This window comes from Arvicola amphibius, chromosome 15, assembly GCF_903992535.2.
Source record: "Arvicola amphibius chromosome 15, mArvAmp1.2, whole genome shotgun sequence".
Taxonomy (NCBI): domain Eukaryota; kingdom Metazoa; phylum Chordata; class Mammalia; order Rodentia; family Cricetidae; genus Arvicola; species Arvicola amphibius.
In genome coordinates this window covers 5,390,402-5,410,554 of record NC_052061.1, presented here as the reverse complement: position 1 = coordinate 5,410,554, position 20,153 = coordinate 5,390,402, and the positions used below count along the sequence as shown (strand labels likewise).

The window sequence follows — 20,153 nt, the reverse complement described above, 5'->3', positions numbered from 1 at the left end:
AGGTCGGGATGGACCCAGCCTGCAGGTGAATGAACACATCTTCCAGCAGGGAGACAGACAGCAAAGAAACACCATTAGAGATGCCTTTAAGATTGTGAAGGGCTATAAAAGCAGTCAAATGGGGGATTGGCTGGAAAGGCGTGGTCAATCAGAGGAGCTGCCCTTAAGCATAAACCTGGATGATTCAAAGGAGCCACCCAGAGCTGGGCGTGTTGGCATGTTTACCAAGTGTCGAGAGCGTCCAGTGCAAAGGTCCTGAGGCAGGAGCAAGCTTGGTGTTTATCACTGTGTCTGAGGTTGGAAGGGCTGAAGGGTACTGGATGGGTCATAGGGAACGTGTAGGCCATGGGTCTGCTTAGGAATGCTTTGTAGCTCCAGGTATTCTGAGGACCTCTGTGAAGGTCAGCAGGGAGGCCTTAACGTGAGTGGGAAGGAACAATGAACGCACAACAAGCTGATGAACCGTTCAGAAAACAAGCCCTGGGCTGGGCAGCATGGGCGGGGAAGCCCTGGGTAATTCCTCTGCTGCTACCCTTCCTCCTACAGCACCTTGCCCATCGGAAGGAAGGGGAAGTGCCCCAGTTCGCTGTACATGGCCTGGCTGGAGACCTTGTCCCAGGACCTCAGACCTCCTGTCGTCCTGATACGAGGGAACCAGGAAAACGTCCTCACCTTTTACTGCCAGTGATGGCCAAAGCTGAGGGTGTGGGTGGAGTCAGAACTCTCCAGCTGGAGACAAGCTAGCTCCATGTTCTGCTTCGCACGGAGTCATCACATCCGCTGGTCCCTCTGTAGAAGATGCTGTGTTTCCAAACTGGCTGAGCCCTGACAGATACACCTTCTGGGCTTTGAAGCTGCGTGGAAGTCTCTGGAAGATTCTATCTCTTTTTAAAAAGCTTTTTCTTGCTGACCAAATAGTGAACTGTTGTCTTTGATTTGTATGCAAACCGAGTCCCAGCAGCACTGGGTCTTGGCAGTCTCTCCAGCCCACTCCCGTGACCGTCCCCAAACCTGTCTCCTTCCCTGAGGACCTGTGCAGAGCTCCGGGGACCACAGGGTTCTGTGCACAGAGCCTGCATAGAAATGCACATTTCTTCTGCCCTCACTCTGTTGCCTTTCACTGATAGCGCCTAGATGTTCTCACTGGCTATTTAACCCCGGGTCATTAAGGTTCTTTGATTATACATTCTATGGTTTCCTGGAGACTCTGAACAACTGTCCCAAAGCACCGCAAAGCAGTATTCTCACTCTAGGGGGCACCCTCCAGAATCCTCCCCTTCTTCCTCTAACAGAGTCTCAAGTAGTCCAGGCTGGCCTTGAACTTGCTCCTGTAACCAAAAACAGATTCAAACTTCTGATCCTCCTGCCTCTACTCCATGGGATTCCAGGCACATGCCTGGAGCTTTATGTGGTGCTAAGGACCAAACCTATGGATACCAGGCAAGTACTCTACCAACTATGCTGCCCCACCCGGTCTCTATTCCGCTTCTTTTAAAGGTTGGTTGCAATCTAATAGATGATTTTCATACCCACTAAATGGGCAGCGACTGAGGATTTGAAAATGGGTTTAATTGTGCGTAGGACCTGAGCTGGATAGTTTCTTTGTTGTTTGGGGTTTTGCTTTGCTTGTCAACTTGACACAAACTAGGGCCATCTAAGAAGAAACTGCAGTTGACAAAATACCTCCCTCTGCTTGGCCTTGAAGCAAGTGATGTGGGAGGGCGTAGCTCTCTCCCTGTTGCCTTGCCACCACTGAGGAAGTGGACCTGGGTTGTATAAGAAAGCAAACGAAGCAAGCCATGGGGAGCAAGTCAAGTGTTCCTCCATGGCATCTGCCTTAGTTCCTGCCCTAACTTCATTTCACGATGAACTGTAAGCTGGGAGATGAAATAAACCCTTTCCTCCCTAAGTTGCTTTTGGCCATGGTGTTTATCACAGCAGTAGAGACCTTGACTGAGCCTGGATGCTGTGTATGTCCCTGCCCCGGGTGCCAGGAGTGTTGAAAAAGATAGACAAGGAACCTGGCAAAAGACTGCTACACTGTGGTAGTGGCAGGGTGGGGAGCACAGGTTCTAAAAGGGGAAGCAGAGGGGACATAGAGATGACAAGATGAGGAAGAAAGGAAGGAAGAGATGGTACCCAGCCCAGAGCCGGAGGGGTCCACCGCCCAGATGAGAGAGAGGAGGTTGGCAGAAGGCCAAGCGTGTCAAAGTGAGGTAGGGTAATGGTGGGAACTTACACTTAACACCATGGAGTGTGCACAGCTGCTGCAGGATGGGTCCCGAAGAACGGTGGTGGCAGCTGTGGTCTAAGAGTGGGACAAACATGCACACTTTGAGAGCAAGGCACAGGAGCACGTGTTGAGACACCAAGTACAAAATGCGGTGGCCTTCCATCTCTTGCCAGGCAGAGGCAGAAAGTTGAGTTATTTGGTGATGTGGCTGGGCCTGCTCTTCTAATGCCGAGGAAGGCACCAGGGTAGAACCTTGGGTTTTGATATTTTCCTCCAAGGTCACTCGAGGCCATTTGGTCACAAAAGCTCACCCCTTGAGGTCTTCTCATTCAAAAGCAAGGGCCTCAGTCTGAGGCTCTCACAAACCCCCCCGCTGTTCTCAGGTTAGCACTGTTGTCAGGGGCTTGCTGAGCAGGATGGGGGCTGCAGGGCTTAGAGGGTGTCACTGTACTTCTATCTATGGATCCTGCACCCAATTCCTAGCTCAATAGAAAGCCCTGCACCACTAGGCAATGCTGGCTTTTCTGGAACTACATGATAAACAAGTTTCTGACTATTGGTGTCCCCCCTTCAGACACCAAGGAGTCCTTGGCATGAGATTACAGAATGTTTTGGCTTTGGGTACTTAAAAACAAAACAAAACAAAAAACTTTAAAATGTTAAGTATGTGTGTGCTGGCTAGTCACGTGTCAACTTGACACACGCTAGAGCCATCTGAAAGGAGGAGCCTCAGCTGAGAAAATGTCTCCATGAGATCCTGCTGTAGGGCATTTTCTTAATTAGTGGTGGATAGGGAAGGGCTCATCTTGTTGTGGGAGGTGCCATCCCTGGGTTGGTGGTCCTGAGTTCTATAAGAAAGCAGGTTGAGCAAGCCAGTAAGCAGCACACCTCCATGGTCTCTGCATCAGCTCCTGCCTCCAGGATGTTGTCCTGTGTAGTTCCTGTCCTGACTTCCTTCGGAGATGGACTACAGTGTGAAAGTACAAGCCAAATGAACCCTTTGTTATTCTGCTGACCTTCCCTGTCACCTGGGTACCCTGTTCCATTAAGAGACAAGCTCCACTCACCCCCAATATCCCTGCCACCTTCCCACCTAGGCAAGCTGATCTCATGCTTTCTTTCCTCTTTCTCTCTGTTCTTCTGAAGAGGCAGTCTCTGCGTCTCCCCCTCTCTCTTCCCTTTTTTCTCTGTTCCCCTGTCTGTCTCCGGTCACCCACGCCATGAAGGATAACACCCTTCCTCCCCAACTTGCTTTTTGGTCATAGTGTTTTATCTCAGCAGTAGAAACTCTAAGACAATGTTTAATAATAATAAAAGTTCTATTTTTAGAAAGAATGAGATCTTTCTTTCTTTCTTTCTTTCTTTCTTTCATTCTTTCTTTCCTTCTTGGCAAGGTTTTACTATATACGTCAGGCTGGGCTTGGGACTTCCCTTCTTCTCATCTTCCTGAATACTGGGATTACAGGTGTGTGCCACCCGCTCCCCAAACCAAAAGATTTGTTTGCCTTAACATCAAGGCCCAAAACCATGACAAAGAACTTATTTGTTTGGGAACTTACTGTTTTTCAACTATGAGAAATGATTTGAAATAGAAAATTAGGCATCGTTTTGTTTTGTTTTCTTCTTGCCCTGTCTTGTGTTTGGTCCTTGAGGTCAGACGGTCAGTTTGTGTACGAACATTTACAGCTGTTTCCTTTTCCTTTCTTCTCCCACATCTGTTTGCAGTCAGTCCATGGGGGAACGCATAGGCCTCTGCCTTCTGACACTGTCCAGAATTTGGGATCTTGCCTCACCTGAAAGGGGGTTGAGTACAAGGACCCATGATGCAGTGGCCACCTGAGAGCTGGGAGCTGAGCTTCTGATGTCTCCACTGTCTACAGCCCCTGAGAGCTGGGAGCTGAGCTTCTGATGTCTCCACTGCAGCCACTGAGAGCTGGGACCTGAGTCTCTGATGTCTCCACTGTGTGACCTCAGATGCGCACCTTTCATCTCTCTGGGCCTCTGTTTACAAAGTGGGAGAACTGGGCCACAGTAGGTGTCCCCAGACGTTGACCTGAGTGTGGTTTGGCCCAGCATGGCTGACCACATAGTTTCTATGGTGATAGCAGAGATGGTCAGGTGGAGGATGGGGAGACATTCTTTAGTCCCCACCTCCCCTCCACACCCACCTCTTCCTGTTCCCCTGCTGTGGAGCTTTGGGTCAGATCTCCGAAGTGTCCCAGTCCCCTGTTAGGCTGCTGCAGAAGAAGGGGTTTAGTGTCCCTCTACATTACTCTTTCTGCCTTCGGGTAACAAAATGCTTCACATCATTACATTTTTTTAAAAAAGACTTTGATTATTATTTTTAAATATATGTAGGTATGTATATGGCTGTGTGCCACGTGCATTTGCATAGGAGTGCAGGTATCATCAGAAGCTAGAGTGAAGAATCCCCGGAACTGGAGTTACAGTTTAAACTAGCTGCCTGATAAAGACTGTTGGGACCCAAACTCGGGTCCTCTGGAAGAGCGATGCATGCTCTCAACTATGGAGCCGTCCCACCAGCCCTAGTTACTACATTTTAGAGCCAGGAGGTATTGTCCCCATCAATGCTTTCGTTGACGCTTTTGTTTTGATGCTCCCATAGGGAGGTGACACTCAGGGCGACTCCAGCTCTAGCCAGGGATGCAGGAGTTTTCACTACCCCCCTTCCCCTCACCACTCCCCTCCCTCCCAGTTCATTGTTCCACTAAGTAACTCTCAATTCCCCCTTGGCATGTTAGTGGCACCTTCCTTCAGCTCCCAGACAGATTTCTTGTGACTTTGAAGTAAGTATAGTCCATTCTCCACCCTGTAAACCTGCCACTTCCCTGGTACGAGGCTTTGGGCCTCATCAGCCCGTGGAGAGTCCCATTAAGAACTGAATTCCCATTCCGGTTCTGGCACCTGCCTGACTGCCCCAGTGTGGTCAGGCTGACATGGGTTTCACAGAAATGAGAACTGGTGGAATGTTCCAGAAGCACCACCTGGCTGGGAAGCCCCTACAGCAGATGCAAAGCAGTCAGGTTGACCTCACACAGCTCAGGCAGCCAGCAAGCAGCGCTTCTGGAGTGTTCACAGAGCAAGGAAGCGAGGAAGCCTAGACACTGGCCGGACTGCTAACAACCCAACTCGTGGGGAGTCTAATCTTGTGACTGAAGGCGCGCACCGCGTGCCAAGGAAGGGCCCTGCTTCCTGAAACACACCATAGCAATTCACTTCCTGAAAACACAAAGAGAGCCACTGGCTGGGAGGCCTGCCAACAGAAGTCCTCTGGGTAAAGGACCGTATTGAGGGGTTAAATAAAAAGCAAGTGCTTCTGAGAGTCACCAAGAAAATGTTCTGGTAGCAAAAGATACGGGAGCGTTTTGCTAACAAAGCCAAGCAAATCCCTGTGGAGGACATGACACTGTAAAGAGCCTTGGAGAGCTGAGTGTGTTGGCCCATGCTGCAATCCCAGCTCTTGGGAGGTTGAGGCAGGAGAATTGCCGAGAATTTAAAGCCAACCAGGACTATAGAAGGAGACCTTGTCTCAACCCCAGCCCCCAAAGTCTTGAAAGCGGGGTAGGATTCAACAGAAGGAGCTGGGGTTGGGAGGAGCGTGCTAGCAGGAGAAAAAACTTGATCAAGGGCCAGCAAAAGAAGGACTCTAGCTGTGCTGGGAGAGCCAGAATTAACCGGTTTTCCTAGAGCAGGAGAAATGTACACACGGGAGAGTAAGAATGGGAAGGCCAGCATGTATGTACGGGCCCCGGGTATAATGCTGTCATTGGGTAAGGCAGTGTATGCCTGTAATACTAGCAGAGGCTGCAGCAGGATTGTGAGTTCAAGTCCAGCCTGTGACACGGAGAAGACCCTGTCTTAAACTTTGCAAAGTGAGGAAGGGTGAGCTTCCAGATAACCCAGAGGAGCTCACTAGGGGTAGAGCCAATCTTCAGATCATGGTGAAGGTGGGGAGAAAATCCAGGAGGACCCTGGAAAACCTGAGGGGAATCCTGAAGTGAATTAACTTCTAAGCAAGGCTGATGGAAGAGAGAAGAGAAAGGACACAGGCCACAGTAGGAAGAAGTGGAAGTGGAGATTGTCTGGATGCAGGCATGAATAGACAGAGTCCCAGACGCTGAATGGGGCAGTTCTGGGAATGAGGGACGCTGGGAGCATGGGGGCGGGGCACTGCACAGATTTGGCTGTGGGCTTGTATTGGTTGTTTCTCTCAGCAATGTGACAAAATATCTGATAAAAGCAACTAAGAAAGGCAATGTTTATTTTGGCTCTCCATCTGAGTGTATAGTCCATTGTGGCCAGGAGCGTGTGTTAGCAGGAAGCAGAGATAAATGCCGGGGCTTGCTTTATTCTTAATCTGGGAGCCCAGCCCACCCAAGGAAGAGAGCTGCCCACACACCTAGTGGGCCTTCCTGCCTCAGTTAAACATCTCTGGAAAACCCTCGGACCTGCCCAGAGCTTTGTCTCTTAGGTAATTCTTTTTTTTTTTTCTTTTTTTTTTCTTTTTTTGGTTTTTCGAGACAGGGTTTCTCTGCAGCTTTTTTAGAGCCTGTCCTGGAACTAGCTCTTGTAGACCAGGCTGGCCTTGAACTCACAGAGATCCTCCTGCCTCTGCCTCCCGAGTGCTGGGATTAAAGGCGTGCGCCACCACTGCCCGGCTCTTAGGTAATTCTTAATTGCATCAGATGGACGGTTAAGAGAAGCCATTCCAGGTATTTTATGTGTGAGCACAAACAGATCCGTCAGAACTATAACCCAAGAGCTCTGGAGGAGCTTAGGGCATCTCACCACTGGCTGGAAGCTCTTGGCAACAGTCAGCAGAGACAGACTCGAGAGATACACTCATGCTCAGGATTCTGAAAGCATAGTCAGGCAGGTAAGTCACATCTTAAATGAGATTAAGAGAGAACATGGGGAACAGAGAGCAGAGGCCAGACCCTGGGAAGGGCTCCATTCAGCAGGCAGGGGGAAAGGGAGGCAGCGGTCGCAGGAGCCTTAAGAAGAGCATTAGAGGGGCTGGAGAGTTGCCTCGGTGGTTAAGAGCTCTTGCTGTTCTTCCACAGGACCCGAGCTGGGTTTCCAGCACTGACACAATCACCTGTAACTCCAGTTTCAGGAGATTTGACACCCAAGGCATGCCGTGACACACATACACACATGCAGGCAGTCCTACATACTTAAAATTTTGTAAATGGTTAGTAAATTTTAAAAACAAAAACCCAAAGAGTTCTGGTAGGACAAGGAAGCCAGTTGCTTCAGGAGGCTTTAAAGAAGAAGGAGAAGAAGGGCCGGGGAGGCCCCCAGCACAGCCAGCACAGATAGTGCTGCTCGCCTGGGCTCCCTTGGTGCCCTATAGAGAATGGTTTGACGAGGTGGCAGGCCCGGCGGGGACTGAGGAATGGAAATGCTTGTCTTCCATGCCTGCTTTGCCAGTTCTGTGGCTGGAGTGTGTATTATTGTGGCCCTCACATTTGCCTTCTTCTTCTTCTTCTTCTTCTTTTTTTTTTTTTTTTTGGTTTTTCGAGACAGTGTTTCCCTGTAGTTTCTAGAGCCTGTCCTGGAACTAGCTCTTGTAGACCAGGCTGGCCTCGAACTCAGAGATCCGCCTGCCTCTGCCTCCCCAGTGCTGGGATTAAAGGCCTGCACCACCACCACCCAGCTTCACATTTGCCTTCTTATGTGGTATTCAGGAACCCTACCAGGTAGGTCCCTCGAGACTGACCTGGATGCTTTGTGACTTTGAACTACATACATCACCTCTGCCTTTCCCAAAGCCATCTTGTTTGGCTCTCCAGTCCCCTTCTCTTCCCGGATTCAGCCTCTTAGCGCCTCTGTTGCGCCCTTGTATCTCGACTCCCTTCCTTCTGACTTCAACAACATCTGACTCTTCCACTCAGCTCCACTCTGGGACAGAGACACATGGTTTAATAACTGTTTATCTGCTCCCCCAGACTGTCCCAGTCCCCCTGCAGTTGGGTGGGGCCACATGGCCTACTCAGTTAATGGACTTTGAGAAAAAGCACACCACATCGAACGCCAAGAGCACCCATCTCTCTAGTTCTCACCTTATCCAGTGAGCAGGAAGCTGCTGGTTACGCTGGACCTACAAGATGAGAGCAGCTTCAATCCTGGAGCCCGAAGGGGCCTGGAGAGCTGCCTGACCAATGTAAAAATACTTGGAAAAGAGAAATCAATGTTGTGCAGACCACAAACACTTGGTAGGCCGTTTGTTACTGAAGCAGAGCCCATCACCATCCTAACTAATATACTCCCTAAGACAGCAGCAACCCAGACACTTCCCTGGGAAGGGAGAAGCCCTTTTGAGTTTCTACCTCAGTTTCCCCAATCTCCCCATTGCTGGCTTACTTGAATATAAAGTTGCACCCGTATCTTCTGTTTTTCTTTTCGTCTCCACACTTTTACTTCCCCCACACAGGTAGACTTTCAATAAATATCCGCGCAGTGAATCAGTGAATGAGGAAATGAACAATGAGTGGATTTCACTTGTCGGGGTGGGGGCAGATGCCAACTGAATGAAGGTCAACGGAGCCGCGCATTGTGGGAGCAAATGAGTGGGTCCCTAGAAAAGCGTCCTGGGGGTTAATAGAGCAAACCTGTAGAAGGTAAACCTTTAGGGGAAGATACACAGCACCAGCTGAGAAGCGGCCACAGGGAGGGTCTGTAGGTGCACGCTGCTTCCTTTAGTGAAGAATGCTCAAGGATCTTTTCTTATAAATAAATTATTTATTTAATTTTTATATTTTATTTTATTTTATTTTTGGCTAAGAAATCTTGCGATGACTGAATTCAGCAATTTCCCTAAGGGTCTTTTCTTGAAGGAAAGCATGATTGATTCAGGTGGAGGGGTTTGGGGTAAGAGCTCCAATGTCCCAGTCAGCTTTCATCACCGACAAAACACCTGAGTTGATGAACTTAGAAAGGAGAAAAGTTCGTTTTGACTCATGGTTTTAGAGGTCCCAGTCCATGGTCACTTGGTCCCGTTGCTTCTGGGCCTACGGAGAAGTAGAATCGTGGTTGGGAGTGTGGTGCAGCAGAGCTGGGAAGCCAAGAAGACTGAGTAGGGGGGTCACACCTCCAGTGACCCCACTTCCTCTCACTAGGCCCCACATCCTAAAGGATGCACCACCCAGTATGGCACATGACCGAGTTTTTTGTATAGGCCCTTTGAGGGACATTTACGACCCAAACCATAACAACAAGGTACAGAGGGAGGGAAGCTGAGCCTGTTCACGAAGAGCCAGACCCAGGGTTAATTCCTGAGGACCGAGTAGCTAGCATGAGCCGGAAAAGAAAAAGAAGCTGCCCTGACCAGACCAGCAGTGAAAAGCAGGCGGAGGCCTTTGCTGGGGCTGGGATGGCAGGAGGGAGAATCCCCGCCTGAGAGGGAGATTCCAGCAAGCGGAAGTAGACCCAGAGAGCGTTCTGAAAGGTCCTGCCTTTTTAACAAGAGTGGTGGCTGTGTGAGCTCTTTCTGGCCTGCTAGTCTCTGCTGAAGTGCTGGGTCTAGTGTGAAGCTCATTTCAGGAAGGTAAGGTATCTTCCTTGTGTGCGCGCGCACCACACACGCTAACGCGTATGTTCTATCGGGGGCTCCAGTCCTAGCTGGAAACGGGATTTTGCTGGGGTAGAGGTGGATCGGGGGAAGGAGACCAACGTGTGAACTTCCAATGGGGTACAGAAAAGGCGGCCCCGGAAAAGACACACGGCACTTAAACAAACGGCTTTTGTTTCTGTGTATTTAAAGTAAAATGCTGAACGACAACCAAATATTTAGACAAGGGATGAACGGGCGGTGTGATAGGGTAAAAAGTCAACTCTGTGGTTTCCTGGGGTTGGTGCTCACCGCCTTCCCTGGATACTGGCTGGAAGGCAGTGTCCACATGATGCTTATGTGTCCTGGAGCCAAACGAAGGCAGCCAGGGAGAACCATAAACCGGGACCTGGACATTCCTGCAGCCTGAGCTGGGCCAGTGGCTACGTTGAGGGACAGACAGTCTGATCAGGCAGAATGCTCCCCTCCTCCCCGCCAGTCCCTGTGATCCAGTCCTCTGCAGGGGAATTCATAAGCATTTGCTGGGTGGCAGCTACTGTTTAATTTGTCTTCCTCCCTCGGCTGAAACGGTTGGGAACTCAAATTCATCAGAACAGTCCGAGGAGTTTCGTCTTGTTTTTCCACTGTGGAAAAAAAAAAAAGAAAAATTCCCCATTTCCACTACTTCCCAGTGGGCTCAAGGGGTTCATCATCCTTAAAAAGAAGTCCTGGAAGGGTGAGCCCCTCGCCACTCCCTGGCAACCACCAATCTGCTCTCTGTCTATGGATTGGCCTATTCTGAATATTTCACCATCAGCAGATGCGACATGTGTCTTTTCGTGTCTTACTCCACGGTTCCCCAGGGTCACCCATGTCACAGCATGTGTTCACCCCCGCTGATGGCTGGTTAGCGTTGCCTTGTGTGGGCCGATCCCATTTCACCCACTCGGCAGCTGACGGATACACAAGTTGTTTCCACTTTGGGAGCTATTGGAAATCATGCTGTCGTGAATATTCATAAGCCTGTTTTTTTTTTTTTCTTTAATTAAACTGTTCTGAGATTTTTGGATGTAAACCTAAGAGTGAAATTTGTGAGGTCAGATGGCAATGTTACGTTTGACTTAAAGGGAATACTTGGTACCTTTTTAAATAATGTAAGGGTGGAGGGTTCTTTTGGGGGCCACTTAGCATGTGTGTATTCATTTATGTGTAGGGACATGTGTGTGTGTGTGTGTGTGTGTGTGTGTGGTGTAGGCCAGAGGTCAACATCAGAATCATTCCTCAAGAGCTGCATACCTTGATTTTTTTTGAGGCAAGGTCTCTTGTTGGGGTCTGGGACTCTCCAATGAGGTTATGCTGGCTGACCACTGAGACCCAGGGAGTTGCCTGTGTCTGCTTCCCTGCTGGGACTCTATGTGTGCCCCATGACTAGCTAGCAATATGGATGGTAGGGATGCAATGCAGGTCTTCATGCTTGCTTAGCTAGCCCTTTGCTGTGTGAACTACCTCTCAGTGCAAAGGTAGGTAGGTCGGGCTTAATACTTATTTTACAGGCATTTGTGAGTTGCCTCATGTGGGCCCTGGGATCTGAACCCTGGTCCTCATGATGGAGCAGCAAGTGCCTTTAACCACTAAGCCATACTTCCCCTCTCTCAAGTGGAACAGTTGCTTAGCACTGACCACAGTTAAGTTAAGGGCAGTTTCTGGTGAAACAAAAAAACATACTCTGGTTATGCGTGGGCAGGAGGGCTCCGGACAGATGGATTTCAAGAGTAGGGAACCTGACACCCTCTTCCTGGGCTACGAAAATGGCTTTGCATATGGCTCTGCTGACCTCTGAAATGGCCGTAAAAGGCAAAGATCTTGGTGTTGGATTAATTGGGGGATTTCTAGAAGCCAAATAAAAAGAAGAGTTCCAAAAATGAAATGCAGAAGTTCAACCAAACCTGTGACGCCAGATGGTTTGAAATAAAGCTTGCGCATGCTCAGTCATCTTCTTCCGGCTCTGGTTTTGTGACGATCTCGTCTCGGTGGTCTCCGACCTGATTGTGAGTGAGACAGCTCTAGGTTCCTTGGTGCTTTCCATGTATGTTCAGAATATAAACCGGAATTAGATCTCAGCCCAAAGAGAGCGAGTCTCATAGCAGAGCCCCCTGGTCTCAGCACAGAGAGAGCAGAGCCCCCTGGTCTCAGCACAGAGAGAGCAGAGCCCCATGGTCTCAGCACAGAGAGAGCAGAGCCCCGTGGTCTCAGCACAGAGAGAGCATCACGGCAGAGCCCCGTGGTGGAATTCTAACTGTCCACAGCCCTTTTCTTTGCACAGATACCATCAAAAAACATGGGTTTCTCCTCAGCTCTCTGACTTTCTTCCTTGATCCTGTTGAATTGCCATCTCTGGAGGGGGGGTAGGGTGTGGGGAACAGAGGAACACAGACTGCATGATTTCATTGGTACATAGTCAACTGGAGTAGCCAGAAACCAACCAGTAGTGACTGAGAGAAGTGGCAGGAGCCCAGAGGTCACCTGGGAGGGGACAATGGGGAGTTTGGGTGTGGTTGGAATGTTCTGTGTTACCAGAGCATACGAGTTACAAAGACAAATGTACTTGCCACAGTGTTTGTCAGTCACACCTCAGACCTAGTAAAATCTGAGTGTAGAAGAGCTGCTGGCGTTCTCAGTGCTTCAGTCTGCCTGGCTGTAGGGTGGAAATGCTAACACCGTATTCCCTAAGGCAGTGGTGGGAGACTGAATGCTGAGGTCATGTGTGGTCCTGAGGCTGTGCTATGTTGCCAAACCTTGTACACGGTCGCGGTTATCTTTACAATCTCTAGGCGAAAGGCAGGCTTCAACTGTCAAGCCTGTTCCTCCTACCTCTGTTTTGCAGGGTCTCCCCCTCCCCCTATGGTGTTACTCTCTTCTTCCATTGACAAGGACGGTGCCCCAACCTCAAGCTGTCCTGCTCTGTAATGGCATTGATCCCTAGTACCCCAAACTTCCAACTGCTCACACATCCTAGGAGGATCAAAGTCTTTGCTGAGCTGGTCCCGAGACGTAGTTCCATCCCTGTTCTCACTGATAGTTGCATGGCTGTTATTATTATCTAAAAATAGACCCTGTGCTTGTCACACTTGACCAGTTGGGCCTTTGAATGTCTATGGGGGTGGCACGTAGGGTCTCATTATGTAGCCCAGGCTGACCTACACTTAGCATCCTGTGTAGGTTTCCTGAGTTTAGTGTGCCACAATGCCTAACTCATCTGTCCTTTGCAAAGTCCGTACACTTTTAAACTGAAGTTGCATATAAATGCAGTAAAATACACAATTTTTTTCTTTAATAAAATTTATGTGTTCCTCTACAGCAGAAATGGGGAAGTGGAATAAGTCTGTGAAGTGAATCTCATATCACATCCTTTCTGATGCAGGCTTGTTGTTACAACCTTACTCCCAGGTTTTCCAAATCCAGCAGAAATACTTCTATTCTGTTTGGGCCTTCATAGCTGCCCCCTTTCTCAAGTAGGTGTTCCTTTCTAGGTCCAAGCTGGTTAAAGACTTGTGTGTTTTCTCAGCCTTCTTGCCCTCAGTAACCGTATAGATGCATTCGGCCACTGGCAGAACAATCATTAAATAGCTGGCCTTCACCCAGATCTTGGTTTTTTTTTTTTTTTTTTTTTTTTTTTTTCAGCATCAAGCATCTCAAAGGAGATTGTCTCCAGGATTTCTTCCTCCTCTTTGAAGCGCCTTGACCACGACAGTATTTTCTTGAAGTCTGTGTTTGTGCACTGGCACCCTGTGTCTAAGAGTGGGAGGAGCTTTCCTGTGGCTTGGTGCAAAATCCACGGATGCTTTTCAAGTCGGTGTTTCTGCAGACCCCAGAGATATGGAAGCATTCCTTTTGAATAACCTAAAACCATGTCCAGCCGCCAGGTGCAGGCCGCAGGGGCCCCCATGGCCTCCTGCTCTGAGGCACAGCATCCCTCGGTGGTCATGGCACTGGCTTTCAATTAAAAATCACAAATCTTAAACACACAGTTTGATTGAATTTTTTTTTTTTTTTTGCAGCACTAGGGGTGTTGTCAGGTAAATGCTCTACCACTGAGCTACACCCCCCCCCCAAGCCTCAGTTTGGTTAGTTTTGGCAAACTTAGATGCCAGTGTAAGCTGCATTCTGACCAAGGCAGAGGATGTGTCCCACCCCTAGACGGGTCCCTGGTGAATTGTAGCATGTGGGCAGAATCATCGCACAGGCTCCTTGGAGAAACACCATGGTGATCTCCAGGGCTTGTTGGCCACCCTTGAACTCATGCTCTGCCACGGTCAATCTCCAGCTACCAGTGTGGAATTTGAGTCGGAACTGGGCAGAAAGACCCACAGTGAGTCTCATGAGCCAGGACAACTGGGACCATACTGTGCCCCACCCAAGTCCATCTCTGCTGTCCCGTTCTCTCCCCAGGCAGCTACCATTTCTTCAGGATGGAAAGAGGTACCATACATGGGGGCCCTATGTTATCCATTGGTACCCATGGGGAATTTGTTCCAGGATCCTCTGTGTGATATCTGTGGATGTTCAAGTCCTTTACACAAATTGACAAAGATCTGCACAGGACCTGCACACATCCTCCTGAGTGGCAGCCATCTCTAGATTAGTCAACAATGTGTGGTCACAGCAATTGTTTAGGGAATGAAGGCAAAAAATTCAGTACAGTCCAGTACAGATACAAGATATTTTGATTTTGTTTTTATTTTGGAAACAAGGTATTATTTTGTAGCCAAATTGGCCTGGGATGTGTGATCTTCTTCCCTCAGCTTCTCAAACCCTGGGATTACAGGCAGGTATTATATGCTTGACTCCAGACACAACTTTTTTAAAAAGACGTTTTTGCTGGTCACTCCTGGCCCCTCTGTCCAGTGACCTGCTGCCCACCCTAAGACGGGCCAGTCCAGTCTTAATGTCGCTTGGGTCCTCTCTGGTTGCCCCCATGCCGTAGTGTCTGCTGTGAGAAGAGTGGTTTGGCAGCTCCAGCTGGCGTTTCCCTAGGTCGCTGCAGGCTTGAAGCAGCCCTGTCTTCTGAATGCTCAGCATGCCACTCTGCTGACTGGGGTGTCTTCAAATACTAGTCCCCCAGATCTCAGGAAGGCTGCTCATTTTGGCAGTCACATCTTTCAGAGGTTTCTCAAGACACTTTTCATAGAGCAGTGGATATTCAAGAGAACTAAATTTGAAGCGGGTACAAAAGCTTTCCCTATAACATATGTGGTGTGAAACATAATCTTCTATCTGTCAGTCTTTAGCCTCTTGGGATTTTCATGGATTTCTCGTTCATGAGACTGAACTTTTTTTTGTTTTGTTTTGTTTTTGTTTTTGTTTTTTCGAGACAGGGTTTCTTTGTAGCTTTGGAGCCTGTCCTGGAATTAGCTTTTGTAGACTAAACTGGCCTGAAATTTACAGAGATGCGCCTGGCTCTGCCTCCCGAGTGCTGGGATTAAAGGCGTGCACCACCACCGCCCTACCGAGATTGAACTGTTTTTTATACACGGGCTGCAGCATTCAAAACAATGTAGCATACAAAAAGGCATAAAAAGTGCTTTTGTGGAAGTTGGTTGGATCCATGAATGCAAAATTCATAAAATCTAAGGGCCGACCAGATTCCTTGTCTGATTCTTTCATTCATCATGGTTTTATGGTTTGTTCATGTTGCTGATTGTGTCTGTCATCCATTCCTTTTTGTTACGGAGTAATATTATATTTATGAAAATATAATTTATCTGGCTTTCTGGGACTATAAAACAAACTGTAAAAATATTCTTGGGCAAGTCTCAGTTGAGACATTAAGTGTTTCTTTCCCCTGGGTCAGTTCCTGCTACGATAATGGCTAGATCTGAGGTGTGTGTGTGTGTGTGTGTGTGTGTGTGTGTGTGTGTTTGTGTATGTGTGTGTGTGTGTGTGTGTGACTTTATGAGAAAATTGCTAGGCCAAATTCCACAGGGCTGTACCATTTTGTACTTTTACTAGCTGCAGGTGAGTGTTCTGTTTGTTCCATATCCTTTGCCATTGAAAGATCTTCGTGTGGTGGTCCATTTATGCCGCCACTAGAACAAACACATCACAGTCACGGTTTATAATGAACACAAGTTTATTGGCTCACGGTTCTGGGAACTAGCAAGTCCAATTTCAAGGCGACAGTCCCTGGCGAGAGCCTTCTCTCGGTATCATAAGCCTCACATGGTGGAAGAGGAGAGAGAACAATGGAGCATGAGCACCGGAGGGTGTGAGCCCACAGAGATAAGGAATCCACTCTGCGATCGTCACATTAGCCAGTTCTTCCCATCGCTGCCCAACCAGCTCTTAAGGGCCCCACCTCTCAGTAGTCTCCCGTGGCAATTAAGTTTCAAGGAGGAGGCAAACTTTTGAATCCCGCCACTTTGCTTTGAGGAAGAGTCCATTGGGTGACCTTGGTTTTGGAGTCTGTGGGCGGGAGTCACTATTGGTCTCCAAATGTTGATGGCTATTATTTATAGAGCGCACATTCAATGTCTGGCTCTGTCTTTAGAGCTTTAGCAATATCATCCTGCTTGAGCCTCACAATAATGCTATGAAATATTAATATGTTATATTTTAACAACTGAAATTAATATAGCTAAGGAAAACTAGGTAGAGGTTAGGTAACTTTCTAAGGTCATACACTTAAGAGGTGTCAAAAGCTGGGGGTGAAGACAGGCAGTTTGGCTCATTAGTTTAACCACAGAGCTATACAGCCACCAGTGCGCACACGCACTCGCACACACACACACACACACACACACACACACACACACACTCTGTCTACAAAGTTAACTGGCCCTGCCATTGTTAATCCCTAATTGTTACAGCATTCTTTTCATTCAGACACACTCTTCTTTATCTCTCCTGCCTTCATCTCGGTGGGCTCATACCCCCTCCAAAAATGAGCTGAGGTGCTGTAGAATATCATTTCAAAGTGTGTGACTTTTGTTTATGCTGCATCTGTGTAACTCTGTGAAGCTGTGATTCTTTGCCTGTCTAAAACACCTGATGGACAGCAGGAACAATGACAGGTAGGGCTAGAAGGCAGAGCAGAGAGTATAATTAAAAGACATTGGGATGGAAAGAAGAAAGAAGAACAACAGAACAAGAGGAGGAGGACATCAGAGTTCAGCCCCTCAGCTACACAGCAAGCCACGGAGAAAGAAGTAAAGAAAGGTATACAGAAATAAAGATAAAAGCCCAGAGGCCAAAGGTAGACAGGTTAACATAAGAAAAGCTGGCAAGAGCCGGGCGGTGGTGGCGCACGCCTTTAATCCCAGCACTCGGGAGGCAGAGGCAGGCGGATCTCTGTGAGTTCGAGACCAGCCTGGTCTACAAGAGCTAGCTCCAGGACAGGCTCTAAAGCTGCAGAGAAACCCTGTCTCGAAAAACCAAAAAAAAAAAAAAAAAAAAAAAAAAAAGCTGGCAAGAAACAAGTCAAGCTAAGGCTGAGCATTCATAACTAATAATAAGCCTCTGTGTGTGCTTTATTTGGGAGCTGGGTGGTGGGTCCCTTAAAAAGCCAAAAGAGCAAAAACAACACTCAATATTTTGGTGTTCCAACGTGGGGCTTGAATATCCATCTAGAACCTGAGAAAACTGGGGGAAAAAAAGAATATGGCTCCTTTAATAGTTTGTGTCTGCTGGTGAGCCCTTGAGCAGCCAGTTTGTTAAGTAGGAACAAAAAATAAAGTAAAAATGCCTGCCATAATGCAAGCACCAGCATTCTAGAGCTCCTGGAAGGTTGAAGGCAGTTCCTAATCACGAACCGGGCTGCAAGCTTTGGGCTTGGCTTTCAGGCCCCCCCCCACCTGAGAGTGGGCGGAGCCAGCTGCTGGAGCACAAGGAGGATCCAGGTATAGTTTAACAATCTAAAGTTAGCTGGTGAGGTCAAAAAAGGTTAAAAGATATGCAATAAAAGAGGTCCAGATTTGGAAAAAACAAAAAAACAAAAAACCTCTAAACAGGTTCCAGTGTTTTACAATATATGTAGGCTTAAGGAAAAAAGAAAATGGGTATAGGCAGAAATAGAAATAAATAGATTAAAAAATAATAAGTAAATTCTTTAAAGACACAGTAAAAGTAATGCAAAAGAAAAAAACCACGTAAAGATAGGAAGCACAGGGAGTCTGGATCCTGTATAGTACTGTGCTGATTTTGAATTTTTTGACTGCTGAAAAGCGAAGGACAGATGCTAAGGGACTTGGGATTGAAAAGGGAATGTTGAAATAAACCAGCCTAGATACTTTAAGAATGCCCTAAGTTTAAAAAAGTTAAAAGATGTATTTGTTAAATGGAAATCAAAAACAGAAGAAGTTTTGCTTTTGTTTCCACAGGAAACAAGAGGCTGTGGAGTCATTCCAGCTTGATATGGATCTGGTTTGATCAGGGGAGACCGCCTGAAACTTGACAGGTGGTATCTATCAACAAAGATCTTCCCAGGACTTGGCCATTATCTCAAATTTTCTCTCTGGCACCCTAAAAATACTTCATCCACATTCAGCAGGAAGCAGTCTAGAGAAGACAATGTCTACCTTCCCAAGTGAATAGGGGGTGTGGGTGGTCTTTGACTATTTTGTGGGTCATGGAGGTTTGTTATATTTAAGGGAATATAGGATGAAAAAGACAGCTATTAACCTCAGATATTTTACATTGGCATGGATTTTGGTATATGGTTCAAAGTCAAAGTCAATTTTGTTACACTGTATATATGTTTCTCCTCTTGTTTAAAGAATTTTGTATATTGATACCAATTTAAGGTTATTTTTGTTACAACATATTGTCTATATGTTCTCCTCTTGTTTAAGGTATTGTATCTATGCACTTTATTTTAAAAAAAAGTATGGTAAAATTCTAGTTTTTGAAAACTATTATTAAGAATTATTTAGGATAATCAAGGAACACAGGTCAGCAGTTAGCAATCTATAACAATCAAATTTGTAACTATGCTAGGTATGTTTTCTAGATCATACAGAGATAGATTTTAGATAGATAGGATGGTCTTCAAATCCTTCAAAGACCGATAGGATATGGTATTTAAAATGTTTTGTTAATTTAAAGTTTTTCATGACAGTGAGACACATCTGCTTCTGGCAGCGCCAATTTACTTTCAGAGAAGATAGGGTTTGAAGAAACTCCTTATGGAGTTTGTTTTCTTTGTGGCAAGGTTAGCCACTGAGCAAAGAAACTACTCTTGCCTTTGGCTGCTGACTATGTGCTGTACAGACTGGATATGGCAGGAACCACAGGAAAGTGACTGCTGCAAACTTTGCCCAAAACAAGGCAGGTTGGTCCTTCAGGGTTTCTGCTTCACAGAAGAAACTGCCAGACATTCTTCAGGACACAGAGGAAAGTGACTGACAAACTGCCAATATAGGTGGGACAATCTTTCAAATTTCCTGCTTCATTGAAAAGTCTGCCAGATACTATGGGCCTGTAGGCTGAAGACGGATGCCCCAATGTTGCAAAGGAACTCTGGGTGACTGTTTAGGTAGTCTGATGTCTCTGTCATTTCTAGAGTTTTTTGGAAGTTGTTTGCAATGCACTTTTTGTTTATTTAAATAATAGTCTATCCTTCTGGTACCTTTGATGAAGTTGAAGACTAGATAGTTATAGTTGCAGTTTTCCTTAGATATGACAGAAAGTAAGTTAGGTATAAAATTTTGGATTTACTAATATAGGATAGATTATAGAGTAATTTCCTCAAATTTACCAGACACAAATTAACTGAAATTCAGTACACTGTGAATGTAATCTTTACTTAATAATTGTTCTTATTGTGCACAGTCTTACTATGTTAAAGCTAAAACTTCACTTTGTTTAGAAAAAACAAAAAAGGGAAATGTTGGGGACTATGATTTTAAGGTGTGTGACTTTTGTTTCTGCTGCATTTGCTTAACTCTGTGAAGCTGTGATTCTTTGCCTGTCTAAAACAACTGAGGGTCCTAATAAGGAGATGAACGGCCAATAGCAAGGCAGGAGCAAGGATAGGTGGGACTGGCAAGCAGAGAATATAAATAGAAGGAGAAATCTGGGAGGAAAGAAAGAAAGAGGAACAAAACAAGGAGAGGAGGACATCAGGGGCCAACCACCCAGCTACACAGCAAGCCACGGAGAAATAAGTAAAGGTATACAGAAATAAAGAAAGATCAAAGCCCAGAAGATAAAGGTAGACAGGTTAACATAAGAAAAGCTGGAAAGAAACAAGCCAAGCTAAGTTTGGGTATTCATAACTAAGAATAAACCTCGATGCATGATTTATTTGGAAGCTGGGTGGTGGGCCCCTCAAAAAGTCAAAAAAGCAAAACA

The 20,153-nt window shown here is 46.9% G+C and overlaps 1 protein-coding gene and 1 pseudogene across 3 annotated transcripts in view; one reads left to right on the top strand and one right to left on the bottom strand.

Annotated features, from left to right (window-relative positions):
• The window catches only part of Slc12a3 (solute carrier family 12 member 3), a 35,407-nt gene extending 34,530 nt beyond the window's left edge, over positions 1-877 (top strand). For all 3 annotated transcript variants that reach the window (XM_038312810.1, XM_038312809.1, XM_038312808.1), the window contains one exon: positions 547-877. In XM_038312810.1, the coding sequence (XP_038168738.1) occupies positions 547-688 (142 nt within the window). In that variant the 3' untranslated portion in view covers positions 689-877. The remainder of the gene's footprint in view (positions 1-546) is intronic.
• Positions 878-12,098: 11,221 nt separating this feature from the next.
• On the bottom strand, positions 12,099-13,777 carry LOC119802207 (annotated as a pseudogene).
• Positions 13,778-20,153: the final 6,376 nt, after the last annotated feature.